Genomic DNA, 16,250 nt, shown 5'->3' with positions numbered 1-16,250 from the left:
CAGTGACCTAATAAAGCCGCTTTCTTGGTACATAAGGTACACTTATTGTACCTGACTACAAGGCATTTCCAATGCAGGCATTTGAAGATGATCTAGGTGGTCTGCTTTGGAGGAGGAGAATACCAGTATGTTACTGGCAAGCTTATGCAAAAGGGGAGGTTCCCTAAGATGTCATCCATGAGTCGTTGGAATGGGGCTCTTTCATTATGAAGGCCAAAGCAGGACTTATTTGAATTTATATGTGCCGAAAGGGGTGGGGATAGCGGTATTGGGGATGTGTTCTTGGTTCATGGGCACCGGATAATACCACTTCAGTAGGACAAGGGTCGAAATGCTTTATTACTGTGATGGCAAATGGTGTCAATGATGCCTAATGATGTGGTTCCGGCTGCATGTCAAGACGCCTATAATCCTTAGGGGAGTAGGGATCCATTCCTTTATGCTTTTTATATTTGTTTTTCTAAATACCTAAAGGGAAGCTTTTTTTTTCTTTTTAATTGGTTCTTTAATCCTGTATGCTAAGCCTAGTATCGCTCAGACGCTAACGAAAAATGAATTCGAAAAATGAACCATTTTCCCCAAGAAGGACAAGAATTCCTTTCGACTTTAATATACAGATACATGCTGAGGATGGATATTATACTAAAGCGAAAATGAATATGCATTAACCAAAGAGACGCACTGGGAATCATCATTCATAGATTATCCATGTACGCAAATACCATATTTGGAATATGCACATTTACATGATTTCATTTTGATCAATGAATCCGTTTCCAATGGAAAATGTCCAAAAGCACGTTGGAAAGCATAATTAATCAGCAATCACATTCCAATTCCATCCAAGAATATGTTTGAAGGTAACGGTCATCTTATCAAGGGAATATCTAAATGGTTGAACTAAACATTCATGGATCACAGTGATCCTTCTTAACCGAAAGGCATACGAATAATTGCATTAATTTGTCAGTGTTAAAATCGTGTTTGAAAATAGTAATTTTATGTACAAACCAACAAAAATGGTTTTATCTTCCTTTAATTTCTGTGTTAAAATCGAGTGTTTGAAAATAGTAATTTCCTCTACACACCAACAAAAATTGGTTCATCTTCCATTAATATGGTTGTGTTAAAATCGAGTGTTTGAAAACAGTAATTTCGTGTACATACCAACAAAAATTGTTTTATCTTCCATTAATATGTTTGTGTTAAAATCGAGTGTATGAAAAGAGTAATTTTCTGTGAAAACCAACCAAAAGTGTTTTATCTTCCATTAATTTGTTTGTGTTAAAATCGAGTGTATGAAAAGGGTGATTTTCTGTAAAAACCAACAAAAATTGTTCTATCTTCCATTAATTTGTTTGCGTTAAAGTCGAGTGTTTGAAAATAGCAATTTCCTGTACAGACCACAAAAATTGTTTTATCTTCCAAACTTCAAAAATGATTTTGTTCTGAATCATATTTTACAATAGATATTGAAACGAGGGATTGGTTTTCCAATACGAGGATTAAAATATTTCTATTTTCCTTACCATGGATATTAACTTTTATACGTCCAACATTTACGAATTTGTTTCCGTAGGATTTTAGGCAGATCTGTTCAACTGAATGAGTGTATATGCATGGAAACAAAAATTTTATTTGATAATTTATTTGTATATTTGCAAGAGATAGTTTTGAAAATACGTGTATCAAACATGATTGTATGTTGATAACGCCTAATTTGTTTTCGTATACGGCATTTATATCCTTTTCCATCAAGTAATGACCCACTATATATTAGTACTGATTTGCGGTAGTCTGTAAATATACAAAAACAATTAGTTAATCCCTTTCATCTGAAAAACTAATGTTTCCTTCACTCATCCTCTCTGATGGTCCATATGTTATTACTCCTTCACTCATCCTCTCTGATGTTCCATATGTTATTATTCCTTCACTCATCCTCTCTGATGGTCCATATGTTATTACTCCTTCACTCATTCTCTCTGATGGTCCATATGTTATTACTCCTTCACTCATCCTCTCTGATGGTCCAGCACTTTTGAGTTAGCAGAGGGACTAAAAATTCTCAAGGATGGGCTGGGCAATGGAGGTAAGGTGGGGAGATTTATCCACCATGGCAGATTCAAGGATAGGTCTGATAGAACAGACTAAGACTGAAGCCCTATAAGTCTTCTTTTTTACTTCCGTTTTTCTCTTCTTGGTCTGTCGGAATTTTATTGACGAGCACTGTAAGATCATTAACCAGGTTTTGTATATACTTCAAATTTAGACTTCATCACACTCTGAAAGACCCTTTTGGGTGTAGACTTTGTTAAAAGTTGAGTCCAGCAATCCGGTTTTAAGTTTCTCATATTTGCTAGTCATGGCTGATTCCAGGCTCTGGAGTCGTCGATGTGAAGGGTAATTAGCAGGCCCCCTGTTCAGTGTACGTCCACCTAAAGAGAGGCAGCCAATTTCTAATAGAGGACTGGTTCCCGCTGAAACCTATTCCTATGGGATAGAAGGATTGGCAACCGCTGATAGGAGTTTGATAACCCGGCTTGCTGTTTCTTTGCAAACCATTCACTTTAATGATGGCCTGGAAAAAGCAAACATGGATCTCTGTATTAACAACTCAAACTCAAGTTCTAATATTGTTACTTTAGAACCATACTCACGTCATGTTAGGAATGCCTTTAAGAAAGTGTTAGAGAAGGCGAAGGAAAGAGTAGTAAATTATGAAAAAAAGTAAATATAGAAAAAAAGAAATACTACCAAGTCATGAAGTACTGAAAAAATCTTCAATCTCGAATTTGAAAGTGGAAGACATAACATAATAATGTATTTAGTATAAGTAGGGAGATTGTGAAAAATATGTGGAGGTCAGCCGAAAATTCTTCCTCAAGTAAATAGTAGTCTTTTGGTAGAGCACTGTCCCCGCTGCAAAGTGAGAAATTAAAAGAAATATCAGCCTTAGATGGTGATAGTGGGAAATGCTTCTCGGTCCCCCTTTTTACCCTGAGTAAGAGAGTGATATATACTCCAAAACTAATTGAAATATATGAAAAAGAAATTTAGGATCAACTGGAAAGTTATTGAGCATTATAAGAAATTAGAATCGGAAATAGAGTTAGAGAACAGCGTATTCCTCTTAATACTGTTGATTTTAACCTTTAGCCACTGCAGCCTGCCCAAATTTTATTAAAGCTTCTTGGCTGTCTTTGAAGGTGAAACCCATTCCTTCACCTTTGCGATTTTACCATTGCTAAATGTATGCCATTTAAGCCAAAAGTAAAAAGGGAAAATAAATAATAACTTATAAAGCTATGAGACTCGCAATTGATATTGGCGTTATCCTTATAATTACTTCTGAGTATGTTATAAGAAAGTAATAACTAAATTTTGATACCAAATCAAACAAGCAAAGCGCTAAAAATTAATTGGGAGACTAACCTAACGGAAGTTTGGACTCAAATAAGAAAGACCAGTGGGAAAAACACAACTTTACCATCACCTGTATTTGAATGTAACAGTGAACTGTTACAAAATCCACAGAATGTAAATGAATCATTCACAGATAATTTTTCAAAAATTATATTATTTCTCTCGTAGTATATCAATTTCCTTGTTTCCTTTCCGTACTGGGCTATTTTTCCCGGTTGGAGCCCTTGCGCTCATAGCAACTTTCTTTTTCCAACTAGGGTTGTAGCTTAGGTTATAATAATAATAATAATAATAATAATAATAATAATAATAATAATAATAATAATAATAATAATAATAATAACCGTTAATTATGTATGTTGCCATCGCTGTTATTATGCCAGATAGTATCTAATAACTAATCAATCATTCACGCAGAGATGCATTTTGTGAGGAAATATATTTTTATCTCTCAAACTTGATTTCCATCGTTTATTTGTTATTTAATCGTAACAAGATCGTCAATTTGTTCATTTACTAATCGTATTTTTGTTCGAAATATAACCATAATGTATTTGATCAATGGTTCATAGATGCAGTTGATTATTTATGATGGATATTCCATAATGATAAAGAATATTTCTCAATATTCTTTGTGATTAATAATATCCAGTGAAAAACTAATTTAAAGAAGAACAGTTTCATTGTGACTATGAGTGTGAACTGCAAATTTCACGAGGCCAATAAAATGATAATGTCAGCCACTGAAATATTGCCTTGTGTTATATTATTTTTATTAGTCTTATTAATTGCTAAGCGACAACCATAACTGGAAAAGCAGGATGCCATAAGCCCAGGGGCGCCCATATGGAAAATAGCCCAGTGAGGAAAGGAAACGAGGAAAAGTAAAATATTTTAAGAACAGTAACATTAAAATATATATTTTCTATATAAACTAATTAACGAATTAATCCATTCATTATTATTAATCTTCACAAAAAGATATAACGCATCTTTCATTTTACAACTAAATAAAATAGAAACAATTTGTTGAAACTTACTGATGTGGACAGAGAAGCAAATGTAAGCTATTATTATACTTCCATAATAAATCTCGAAGGACGTTATACCTTAGGATAAAAGTTAACGCTTGTTCTCGTATATTCTATTTCTCTAACTGATGCAAATGAAAAGTAAACACGAGTCCTAATTAGAGAAAGGATATGCCATGCCAATTCTTAGGCCTTGAAAGTTATACTGCAGCTTTACTTTGGCGTGAACCTTCAAGAAGTAATGAATTTCTCTCTCTCTCTCTCTCTCTCTCTCTCTCTCTCTCTCTCTCTCTCTCTCTCTCTCTCTCTCCATAATTACCATGAACGAGCATGACTAGATATATCTGTTGATAAAGTACATTATCTAGGTAAAAATAAATTTGCCTTAATTATTACTTACGCGACAACCTTCAAGAAGTAACGAATCCCCACTCTCTCTCTCTCTCTCTCTCTCTCTCTCTCTCTCTCTCTCTCTCTCTCTCTCTCTCTCTCTCTCTCTCTCTGCATAATTACCATCAGCGAGTAAGACTAGATATATCTGCTGATTAAGTACATTTTTTAGGTAAAAATGAGTTTTGCCATAATCATTGCTTAGGCGTTAACCTTCAAGAAGTAATGAATTCTCTCTCTCTCTCTCTCTCTCTCTCTCTCTCTCTCTCTCTCTCTCTCTCTCTCTCTCTCTCTCTCTCTCTCTCTCTCTCTCTCCATAGTTACCATCAGCGAGTAAGACTAGATAAATCTGTTGATTATGTATATTGTTTAGGTAAAAATAAAATTTTCTTTAATTAAGAATTTGACATTAGGAAAAGTTATGCACAGAAGCAGGTGAAATAGTAATCTTGCATTAGCGTAGGTTACATACACTGATAAATTAGCAAACTGGCATTTGAGTAAGTTTCTTACAGACAAAGATTAAAAGAAAAAAAAATACACTCTGGGATTATTATAAGCGGCCTAGGACCTATAGATACGAAAAAACATCCTGGGATTTTTGTTTCCAAGAGGTATAGATAAAATAATAGTATAGCATTAGTATAACTTGCAAGCACGGAAAAGAACAGTGACAATAATTTATTTTTTTCAGACTGATAGAATAACCACCTAATCGGGTAGTTGAATCAGTAGAACTTCAAAAGTTCAAAGTTAAGCCTACCCGACACTTGCGCCCATTTTTGGCACGCACTGGTGTTTTTCCCGCACTGTTCACGACCAGTTCACTCCAGTTCGCGCATTGTTCACGCGACGTTCACGCGATGGCACGAATTGGCACGCGTAGTTCAAGAGAAGTTCACGACACGTTCACGCGAGTTCGCTCATCATTCTGCATCGTTTCCGCATCGTTCACGCCAGTTCACGCCAGTTCACGAATTGGCCACTCCATATAAAAATGGGGCTTCTCCAACCCGAGGACATTCTTGGATTGGCTTCGGAAGAGATAACAATGCTTTCTGTCAGAGACACCATTGCATTGATGAGAAGAAACGTATCTTTTTCGTTTGTATTTTTTGTTGCCCTTTATTTTTGTTTCAATAAGAAAGCATTTGATTTAAATATAAATAGAAGACATAAAATATGTACAAGTATTAAGAAAGAATTTTATTTTAACATTAAAAGCAGCAAACATGAAAAGTTTTTAGGCTGTTGATTTTAAGGTAATAGAGAAAAAAGTGTGTTGAAATAAGAAATCATTTTATTTTTTACGTTAAAACAGCAAACAGAAAAAAATTTGTTTTGCTCTTCATTTTAAGGTAATAAAGAAGAATAAGTATGTTGATGAAATAAAACATCATTTTATTTTTACATTCAAACAGCAAACTTAAAAATTTCTTGGGTTCATTTTTCCGTTCATTTTTATTTAAAACAAAAGTTTTGGGTTTTGATTGGTAATAGAGGAAAATAAGTGTGTGCATGAAATAAGAAATCATTTTATTTTTACATTCAAACAGCAAATATAAACAATTATTAGGTTTATATTTTTCTTTCCTTTTCATTAATTTTTTCGTTTCCTTTTTGTTTCTGTTCATTATAAAGTTATAGAAATAGTTTGAAATAAGACATCATTTTATTTTTACATTCAAACAGGAAATATAAAAATTTATTAGGTTTATTTTTCTGTCCTTTTCATTAATTTTTCGTTTCCTTTTTGTTTCTCTTCATTATAAAGTTATAGAAATAGTTTGAAATAAGATATAATTTTTTTTTCACATTAAAACAGCAAATATAGAAATTTATTAGGTTTATTTTTCTTTCCTTTTCATTAATTTTTTTCGTTTCCTTTTTGTTTCTCTTCATTATAAAGTTATAGAAATAGTTTGAAATAAGATATAATTTTTTTTTTCACATTAAAACAGCAAATATAGAAATTTATTAGGTTTATTTTTCTTTCCTTTTCATTAATTTTTTCGTTTCCTTTTTGTTTCTCTTCATTATAAAGTTATAGAAATAGTTTGAAATAAGATATCATTTTTTTTCACATTAAAACAGCAAATATAAAAATTTATTAGGTTTATTTTTCTTTCCTTTTCATTAATTTTTTCGTTTCCTTTTTGTTTCTCTTCATTATAAAGTTCACGCCACTTCCCGCATCGTTCACTCCAGTTCACGCCAGTTCCTGCACTGTTCACTCCAGTTCACTCCAGTTGGCGCATCGTTCACGACTATTTCACGACTATTTTGTGCGTGCCAATGCGTGCCACAAACTTTAAACATTTCAAAGTTCAGGGCACGCATGGCACGCATTGGTACGCTCTGGCACGCGAGTTCCCGCACTGTTCACGACATTTTCACGGCTCGTTCACGCGAGTTTGCGCATCAACGCGTGCCAGTGCGTGCCACGAATGTGTGCAAGTGTCAGGTACCCTTTAGAGCAAATGTTTTTATGTTGACCAGGCTGACATGAATCTTTATATAGTTTGTATATGACATATCTGTTTTTGACGTTGTTGATAGTTTATATAGGACACATCTGTTTTGACGCTGTTACTGTTTTTAGAATGATATATTGTTAATTTATTCTCATCATTTATTTATTTCCTTATTTCTTTTCCTCACTGGGCTATTTATCCCTGTTAGAGCCCTTGGGCTTATAGCATCTTGCTTTTCCATCTAGGGTTGTAGCTTGGCTAGTGATAATAATAATAATAATAATAATAATAATAATAATAATAATAATAATAATTAAGATGCGGATAGAATAGCAATATGATGTTGATGTAAGTTGCTCACAGAAACTAATATAATAGCAATCTAATGTTTGTATGATTTACTCTCAGAAATGGATGTATGAATTAACTCTCTGGCATTGGTAGATTCGCAAACATACAAAAAAGTATAACACTCTGGTATTAGCCTAATTTATTCAGCCACGAATAAAATATCGATCTGGCATTAATGGGTTACTCACGGTCATAGATAGAATAACAATATAGGTTTAGTATGAATTACTCAAAAACTCGAATAAGATAATAATGTGGCTTTGGCATAAACATAAGTTACTCAGCAATACCATAATATTGTAATATGGCATCAGTGCAAATTAATCACATACATGGTAAGGTTACAAATTGGTTTAATTTTTTGTTTCGTTTTATCATAGTATAATTGAATAATATTTAATTTCTTATAATGTTTTGGGCAGTGTTTGTGGGGCTGTAAAGTCATGCAAAACTGCATAAGGAAGCAGGAATTCTTTCTTTTATCAGCAGAAGAGATCCAAAAAATATTAAAGAATGAGACAGCAGAGGAACTTTAAGACTGAACCCAGGATTGTAATCCTTACCCTCTCGTTTATGAAACAGGAAGAAAGCAAAAAGAAGCAAGAGAAAGACTGTCTAGTTTAAAAAAATACAAATGCCGTGAAATCGAGAGAGATAATTTTGATAAAAGTGAAAAGTTTCGGACAAAAATCTTCCCAAGTTCCTCCTCCTCCCAACCTCATTTAAGCTGCATCTTTTATCTGTTTGAAAGTCTCCTCCCGAAACTCATCACGAAAACCGTTTCTTTATATCTCCCTTTAATTCCAGTTTATAGCAGACACTTCCTCAAGATCCTGTCGCGAAGAAAGGAAAGAATTAAGCAATTCAAATGTGGTCATTTTTTATTCCAATGACTAGAGAAGAAAATATAGTTTTTATCCACTAATGTATTAAATAAATTCCTCCGGAATCAGACTCTGGTTTTCTCCTCTGCATTATGTTAATTATCCCTCTGCTTTCCTTTGTCGTAATGTCGAACCGATCACTGTGTCGCAATGCTGTTATTCTCATTTACATTTAACAGACTTTCTTAATGTTGCTTAGTCTTTCTTTTCAAACTGCAACATTGCATTTGACCTGTTTATAGTCTCCACATTTCCCGCCCTTTGTTATTCTATGCTCCAACTTACTGTCTTTTGAAACAGAACATATTCCCCTTTAGAGCTTCCTTATTATATCCTACCTCCTGCACCGTGCAAAACGAAATAACCTTTGCTTTTTCAACCTTCTTTAATTCTTGCGTTTATTTTTATTTTTTTTTTTTTTTTGTAAAGGAATGATAAATTTTCAATACATCATTTTCTTCTTGTTGTATTAGTTCTTTTTCGATACTGGTATGATACTAAGATGGAGATGTATCCATGGTGAAAAATCATCAGGCTCTTTTGAGGAAAGCTAAGAATACTATTGAGTAGAAATAGGTATGTTTAAAGATTTAAAGACTGCTCATGAATGGCAGAGGCAAGGGTCAGTGATATTGCCCTGTCAAACAGGACTATGCCCTAGAGACTGACTATGTATACATATGATCAGCGCCCAAGCTCCCTCTCCACCCAAGCTAGGACCAGGGAGGGCCAGGCAATGGATGCTGTGACTCGGCAGATAGACGTATAGGCTCCCCCCCCCAACACCTCATCATTAGCTCACAAGGATGGTGAGGTTGCAGCGACCAAAGGAACTAATGAATTTGAGTGGCATTCGAACTCCCAACTGGCGATCACCAGACAGCCGCTACAACCAGGCCACCACAATCCCGGTCCGTAAAACATATAAAATGGATAATCTGCCTTTTATGACTAGTAGCGTAATTCAGTCTATTTTGACTTGCAAAAAAAAAAAAAAAAAAAAAAAAAAAAAAAAAAAAAAAAAAAAAAAAAAAAAAAAAAACGACTTTTAAATTATTTTGGATTTTTTTCAGCTCTTATATTAAAGATGGCTAATAAGCTCTACTCATGTTGCTAAGTGAACCACTAAATCTAGAGCCTTCAATATTGAAAGAGGAAAGTATTAAGAAACAATTCAATACAAATAGACATCAAAGAGGAGCCAGAAATATAACAATATCTAGAATGCTTTACGATAATATTTTACTCCTTTCTTATAAATGAAATTCTCTATTGTTGAAGTTTATTTTCCTTAATCTAAGTTTGTGTTATCACCCCTCATAAATGTGATGTTAAGTTTCAAAATACACCTTGTTCAAAACTTGGATTTTAATAGTTGTTCAAGTTATAGAATTTCAGTTGTTAACGAAAAGCATAAATGATTTATTATGGTAATCAATGAGTTTCTTGCTGAGAAATGGTTTGTCTAGTCTCAACAAATATATCTAATAATATCCCATTCTCTAATGCTTTACGATAATATTTTTCTCCATTCTTATAAGATAAATTCTTTATTGTTAAAGTATATTTTCCTTAATCTAAGCTCGTGTTATCACCCCTCATAAATATGATAAGTTTCAAAATGTATCTTGTTCAAACCGTGGATTTCAATTGTTTAAGTTACAGAATTTCAGTTGTTAATTAACGAAAAGCATAAATGATTTATTATCAATGATTTTTTTGCGCACAAATAGTTTGCCTAGTCTCAGCAAACGTGTTCAACAATTAAACAGCTGCCTCAGCAAAGTCACTAAATCATTCCAGTCATTAGAAACAGAATAAATGTGGAGTAAATGACGGAATTTTTCTCGTTTTATGTATTTTTAGCTTTTTTTCCTGGAAACACGATCTACGCGCGAACACATCCTAAAAGACTAGACGTTATTATTATTATTATTATTATTATTATTATTATTATTATTATTATTATTATTATTATTATTATTATTATTATTACTTGCTAAGCTATAACCCTAGTTGGAAAAGCAGGATGGTATAAGCCCAGGGGCCCCATCAGGGAAGAATAGTTATTTTTTCCTTTACAAAACTGTTTCAAATGATTGACATAAAAAATCCGTATGCTAATGCGCGTAGACTTTTTTACTAAATGTATTGGTGAGAAATTAGTCCAAAATGCTAAAATGTACACTGTTAAGAAACCGTAATACTGATCAGAAATTCTTCATAAAAAAATCTGTTCTCAGCTGTATTTCAGTAAAATACAGGCGACCGTAATTTTTACCTTACTTTGTACTTATCTCTTAGGGGTTGGTACCCGTAATATCACTCTTTGACGTCAATATATCCGTTTTTAAAACGGTAAATGCCTGGCAACATTTACTTCAGGATTTTTACCGGTTTTTTACGGCAAATTTATAACACTGTAGTTGGAAATATCCTCGTCGGGTATCTTTCGTTGGCCATGATGCAAAGGCTCAGCATCACTTAAAGCAACTTTAATTTCTGTCAGTTAGAATCAGGCCTCCACGCTCAAGTCGTCGACATATAAGGAATGTATGACTCCCTCTTTCCTTATGGATGGTCAGCTGAATTGAAAATGACATTATGCAGAGAAGGAAGCACTCTCCGGCCAGACTGAAGTTAGTATACACTCATAAGAGATCCTACAGACTTACAAACATTCGGAGATACAATCACAAATCCAATTGAAAAAAATAAAGATAAGTTAAAGTGATACTCTAATAAAAAATAATGTATTGTTCCAACATGGAAGGACATCATATAGACAAGCTTCAGTTAGTCTGATCTTTATTCCCGACTGCCTGACAACAAAACTGAATGAAAAACAAAAGAACAAGTCCCAAATAAGTACAGAATATAAACGAACTAACCAGCAATTCTTACAAAATGAAAGAACAACAATTTCATGAAATGACAGTTTAACAACCAATAATAAACCCTTAAAGAATAACTAACATTATGATATATAGTAATAATACTAATACTTGAAAACATATATATATATATATATATATATATATATATATATATATATATATATATATATATATATATATATATATATATATATATATACATATATATATATATATATATATATATATATATATACACACAAATCTTATACAAATCTTACAGTAAGCAAAACAACTGTTGTAATACCCTGATATCTATTTCATAGTAAACCCGACTATTTGTTGACTTTTGTAGCTGGAAATCACAGGTTTGGAATTTAAGGGAATTCAACTTACAAACAATTCGACTTACAAACAGCTTCTTGGAACCAATCAAGTTTGTATGTTGAGGACCATCTGTACGAGTAACCATGCATAAAATGTTATTACTCTTCGGCCACTTAGATATATAGATAGATAAATAGACAATTCTTTCATTGTTACCTTCAAATTAGCAATTAACTCTCGTACACTGTTAAAAATCCCGTAATTTTAATCGGAAATATACTCTTCTCACCCGTATTTCAGTAAATTATAAGCGACCGTAATTTTACCCTACTTTGTTATTATATTTTACGGGTTGGTGACCGTAATATCACTCCTTTACGTCAATCTATCCGTTTTTTTTTTTAAACGCTAAATGGCTGGCAACAATTATTTCAGGATTTTTAGCGGTTTTTACGGTGAATTTTTAAGTATAGGGGTGGAACTAAAGATAAACAGAGGAAACGTCATTGAAGGACAAGAGGTCATTGAAGGACAAGAGGTTATGAAAAATTTTCATTATAATAACGCACAATCCCTTAACAAGGACAATCTGATAGCGTTAAGCTAAGATCATTCACCGAAGGTAATAGCATGATGAAGTTTTGATATTCATTCCAAACTAAAATTTCATTGGCATTATCATCAATAGCCTAGCTGTATCCCTTGTCATTGTTATTAAAACCCATCTATATCCCTTGTCATTATTGTTATTAGCCAAGCTATATGCCTTGTCATTATCATTAATAGCCAAGCTATATCCCTGTCATTATCATTAATAGCCAAGGTATATCCCTTGTCATTATCATCAATAGCCTAGCTGTATCCCTTGTCATTATCATTAATAGCCAAGCTATATCCCTTATCATTATCATTAACAGCCAAGCTATAGCCCTTGTCATTGTCATTAAAACCCAGCTATATCCCTGTCATTATCATTAATAGCCAAGGTATATCCCTTGTCATTATCATCAATAGCCTAGCTGTATCCCTTGTCATTGTTATTAAAACCCATCTATATCCCTTGTCATTATCATTAATAGCCAAGCTATATACCTTGTCATTATCATTAATAGCCAAGCTATATCCCTTATCATTATCATTAACAGCCAAGCTATAGCCCTTGTCATTGTCATTAAAACCCTGCTATATCCCTGTCATTATCATTAATAGCCAAGCTATATCCCTTGTCATTATCATTAATAGCCTAGCTGTATCCCTTGTCATTGTTATTAAAACCCATCTATATCCCTTGTCATTATCATTAATAGCCAAGCTATATGCCTTGTCATTATCATTAATAGCCAAGCTATATCCCTTATCATTATCATTAACAGCCAAGCTATAGCCCTTGTCATTATCATTAATAGCCAAGCTATAACCCTTGTCATTATCATCAATAGCCTAGCCGTATCCCTTGTCATTGTTATTAAAACCCATCTATATCCCTTGTCATTATTATTATTAGCCAAGCTATATGCCTTGTCATTATCATTAATAGCCAAGCTATATCCCTTATCATTATCATTAACAGCCAAGGTATAGCCCTTGTCATTGTCATTAAAACCCAGCTATATCCCTGTCATCATTAATAGCCAAGGTATATCCCTTGTCATTATCATCAATAGCCTAGCTGTATCCCTTGTCATTGTTATTAAAACCCATCTATATCCCTTGTCATTATCATTAATAGCCAAGCTATATGCCTTGTCATTATCATTAATAGCCAAGCTATATCCCTTATCATTATCATTAACAGCCAAGCTATAGCCCTTGTCATTGTCATTAAAACCCAGCTATATCCCTGTCATTATCATTAATAGCCAAGGTATATCCCTTGTCATTATCATCAATAGCCTGGCTGTATCCCTTGTCATTGTTATTAAAACCCATCTATATCCCTTGTCATTACCATTAATAGCCAAGCTATATGCCTTGTCATTATCATTAATAGCCAAGCTATATCCCTTATCATTATCATTAACAGCCAAGCTATAGCCCTTGTCATTGTCATTAAAACCCAGCTATATCCCTGTCATTATCATTAATAGCCAAGGTATATCCCTTGTCATTATCATCAATAGCCTAGCTGTATCCCTTGTCATTGTTATTAAAACCCATCTATATCCCTTGTCATTATCATTAATAGCCAAGCTATATCCCTTGTCATTATCATTAATAGCTAAGCTATATCCTTTGTCATTATCATTAATAGCCAAGCTATAGCCTTTGTCATTGTCATTAAAACCCAGCTATATCCCTTGTTATCATTAATAGTCAAGCTATATCCCTTGTCATTATCATTAATAGCTAAGCTATATCCTTTGTCATTATCATTAATAGCCAAGCTATAGCTCTTGTCATTTTCATTAAAACCCAGCTATATGCCTTGTCATTATCATTAATAGCCAAGCTAATCAATTGTCATTATCATTAATAGCCAAGCTAATCAATTGTCATTATCATTATTAGCTAAGATATATCCTTTGTTATTATCATTATTAGCAAAGCTATATCTCTTATCATTATTATATATAGCCAAGGTATATCCCTTCTCATTATCATTAATAGCCAAGTTTTGTCCCTTGCCATTATTATTAATAGCCAAGCTATATACCTTGTCATTATCATTAATAGCGAAGTTATATCCCTTGTCCTTATCATTAATAGCCAAGCTAATTCATTGTCATTATCATTAATAGCCAAGCCATATCCCTTGTCATTATCCTTAATGGCTAAGCTATATGCCTTGTCATTATCATTAATAGCCAAGCTATAGCCCTTGTCATTTTCATTAAAACCCAGCTATATGCCTTGTCATTATCATTAATAGCCAAGCTATGTCAATTGTCATTATCAGTAATAGCCAAGCTATATCCCTCATCATTATTTGCAAACTATATCCCTTGTCATTATTATTAATAGCCAAGCTATATCCCTTGTCATTATCATTAATAGCCAAGCTATATCCCTTGTCATTATCATAAATAGCTAAGCTATATCCTTTGTCATTATCATTAATAGCCAAGCTATAGCCTTTGTCATTGTCATTAAAACCCAGCTATATCCCTTGTTATCATTAATAGTCAAGCTATATCCCTTGTCTTTATCATTAATAGCCAAGCTATATCCCTTGTTATTACCATTAATAGCTAAGCTATATGCCTTGTCATTATCATTAATAGCGAAGCTATATCCCTTGTCATTATCATTAATAGCCAAGCTATAGCCTTTGTCATTGTCATTAAAACCCAGCTATATCCCTTGTTATTATCATTAATAGCCAAGCTACTGTATATCCCTTGTCATTATCATTAATAGCCAAGCTATATTCCTTGTCATTATCATTAATAGCCAAGCTATATCCCTTGCTACTATTACCAATAGCTAAGCTATATCTCTTGTTATTATCATTAATAGCCAAGCTATATCTCTTGTCATTATCATTAATAGCCAAGCTATATCCCCTGTCTTTATAATTAATAGCCAAGCTATATCCCTTGTAATTATCGTTAATAGCCAAGCTATAACCCTTGTCATTATCATTAATAGCCAAGTTATATCCCTTGTCATTATCATTAATATCCAAGCTATATCCGTTGCCATTATAACTAATAGCTAAGCTATATCCCTTGTCATTATCGTTAGTAGCCAAGCTATAACCCTTGTCATTATCATTAATAGCCAAGTTATATCACTTGTCATTATTATTAATAGTCAAGCTATATCCCTTGTCATTATCATTAATAGCTATGCTTTATCTTTTGTCATTATCATTAACAGCCAAGCTGTATCCCTTGTCATTATCATTAATAGCCAAGCCATATCCCCTGTAATTATCAATAGCCAAGCCTTATCCCTAACTGCAATAGATTAATGATACACGGCCAAGAGCTCTTACAGGAAGTGGCAACAAAGCGGAAAGTAAAGGATAAACTATAAAAGAGGAATATCAGTATGTACAACAATTCAAGATACATAACATGTGGAATAAAACGATTGATGATGAAGTGTATTATGGATCTGGATATATCATCAGAATTATGAATTCGCCCTGTGTATCTTTCGGCTGGAACCTTTGAGGCCATTTATTGGGCAAATCCAACTGGGGAAAAACCCAAAAGTTACACATACCTAAAAGTTAAAGGAGATTAGAAAGCAAAATGAAAGAAAGCAAGCGGGAACGGAGGTAAAGTAAGGTAGAAACCAAGCATAGCTGGTTGCTGAAGGAACATTGCAAGCACCCCCAAGTAATACCTATAGTTCAAGGCGAGAGGACCACTGATAGCACTACATCCCTCCTTCCGTAGTGCATTACGGATCTTTTTGCTTCAAGAACTTTTTGAAAAAGGATTCATCTGTCATCAATGGTTTGGGCATGCTCTTCGCACTCTCAAGAGATATTAGTTCACTAAACGTTTAACTGGGCTTCACAAGGAACTAGAAGAGTTGGAA

The 16,250-nt window shown here is 33.4% G+C and overlaps 1 protein-coding gene across 1 annotated transcript in view; it reads right to left on the bottom strand.

Moving 5' to 3' along the window:
* Positions 1-2,407: 2,407 nt before the first annotated feature.
* The window catches only part of LOC137641061 (uncharacterized), a 62,979-nt gene continuing 49,136 nt past the window's right edge, over positions 2,408-16,250 (bottom strand). Inside the window, exons 3-4 of the mRNA XM_068373507.1 lie at positions 15,088-15,459; positions 2,408-2,581 (exon numbers count right to left, since the gene is read on the bottom strand). Coding sequence (XP_068229608.1) covers positions 2,408-2,581; positions 15,088-15,459 — 546 coding nt within the window. The remainder of the gene's footprint in view (positions 2,582-15,087; positions 15,460-16,250) is intronic.

The sequence above is a fragment of the Palaemon carinicauda genome, chromosome 5 (genome assembly GCF_036898095.1).
Source record: "Palaemon carinicauda isolate YSFRI2023 chromosome 5, ASM3689809v2, whole genome shotgun sequence".
Taxonomy (NCBI): domain Eukaryota; kingdom Metazoa; phylum Arthropoda; class Malacostraca; order Decapoda; family Palaemonidae; genus Palaemon; species Palaemon carinicauda.
Note: the sequence above shows the minus strand (reverse complement) of the source record. Positions and strands in the feature narration are given on the sequence as shown.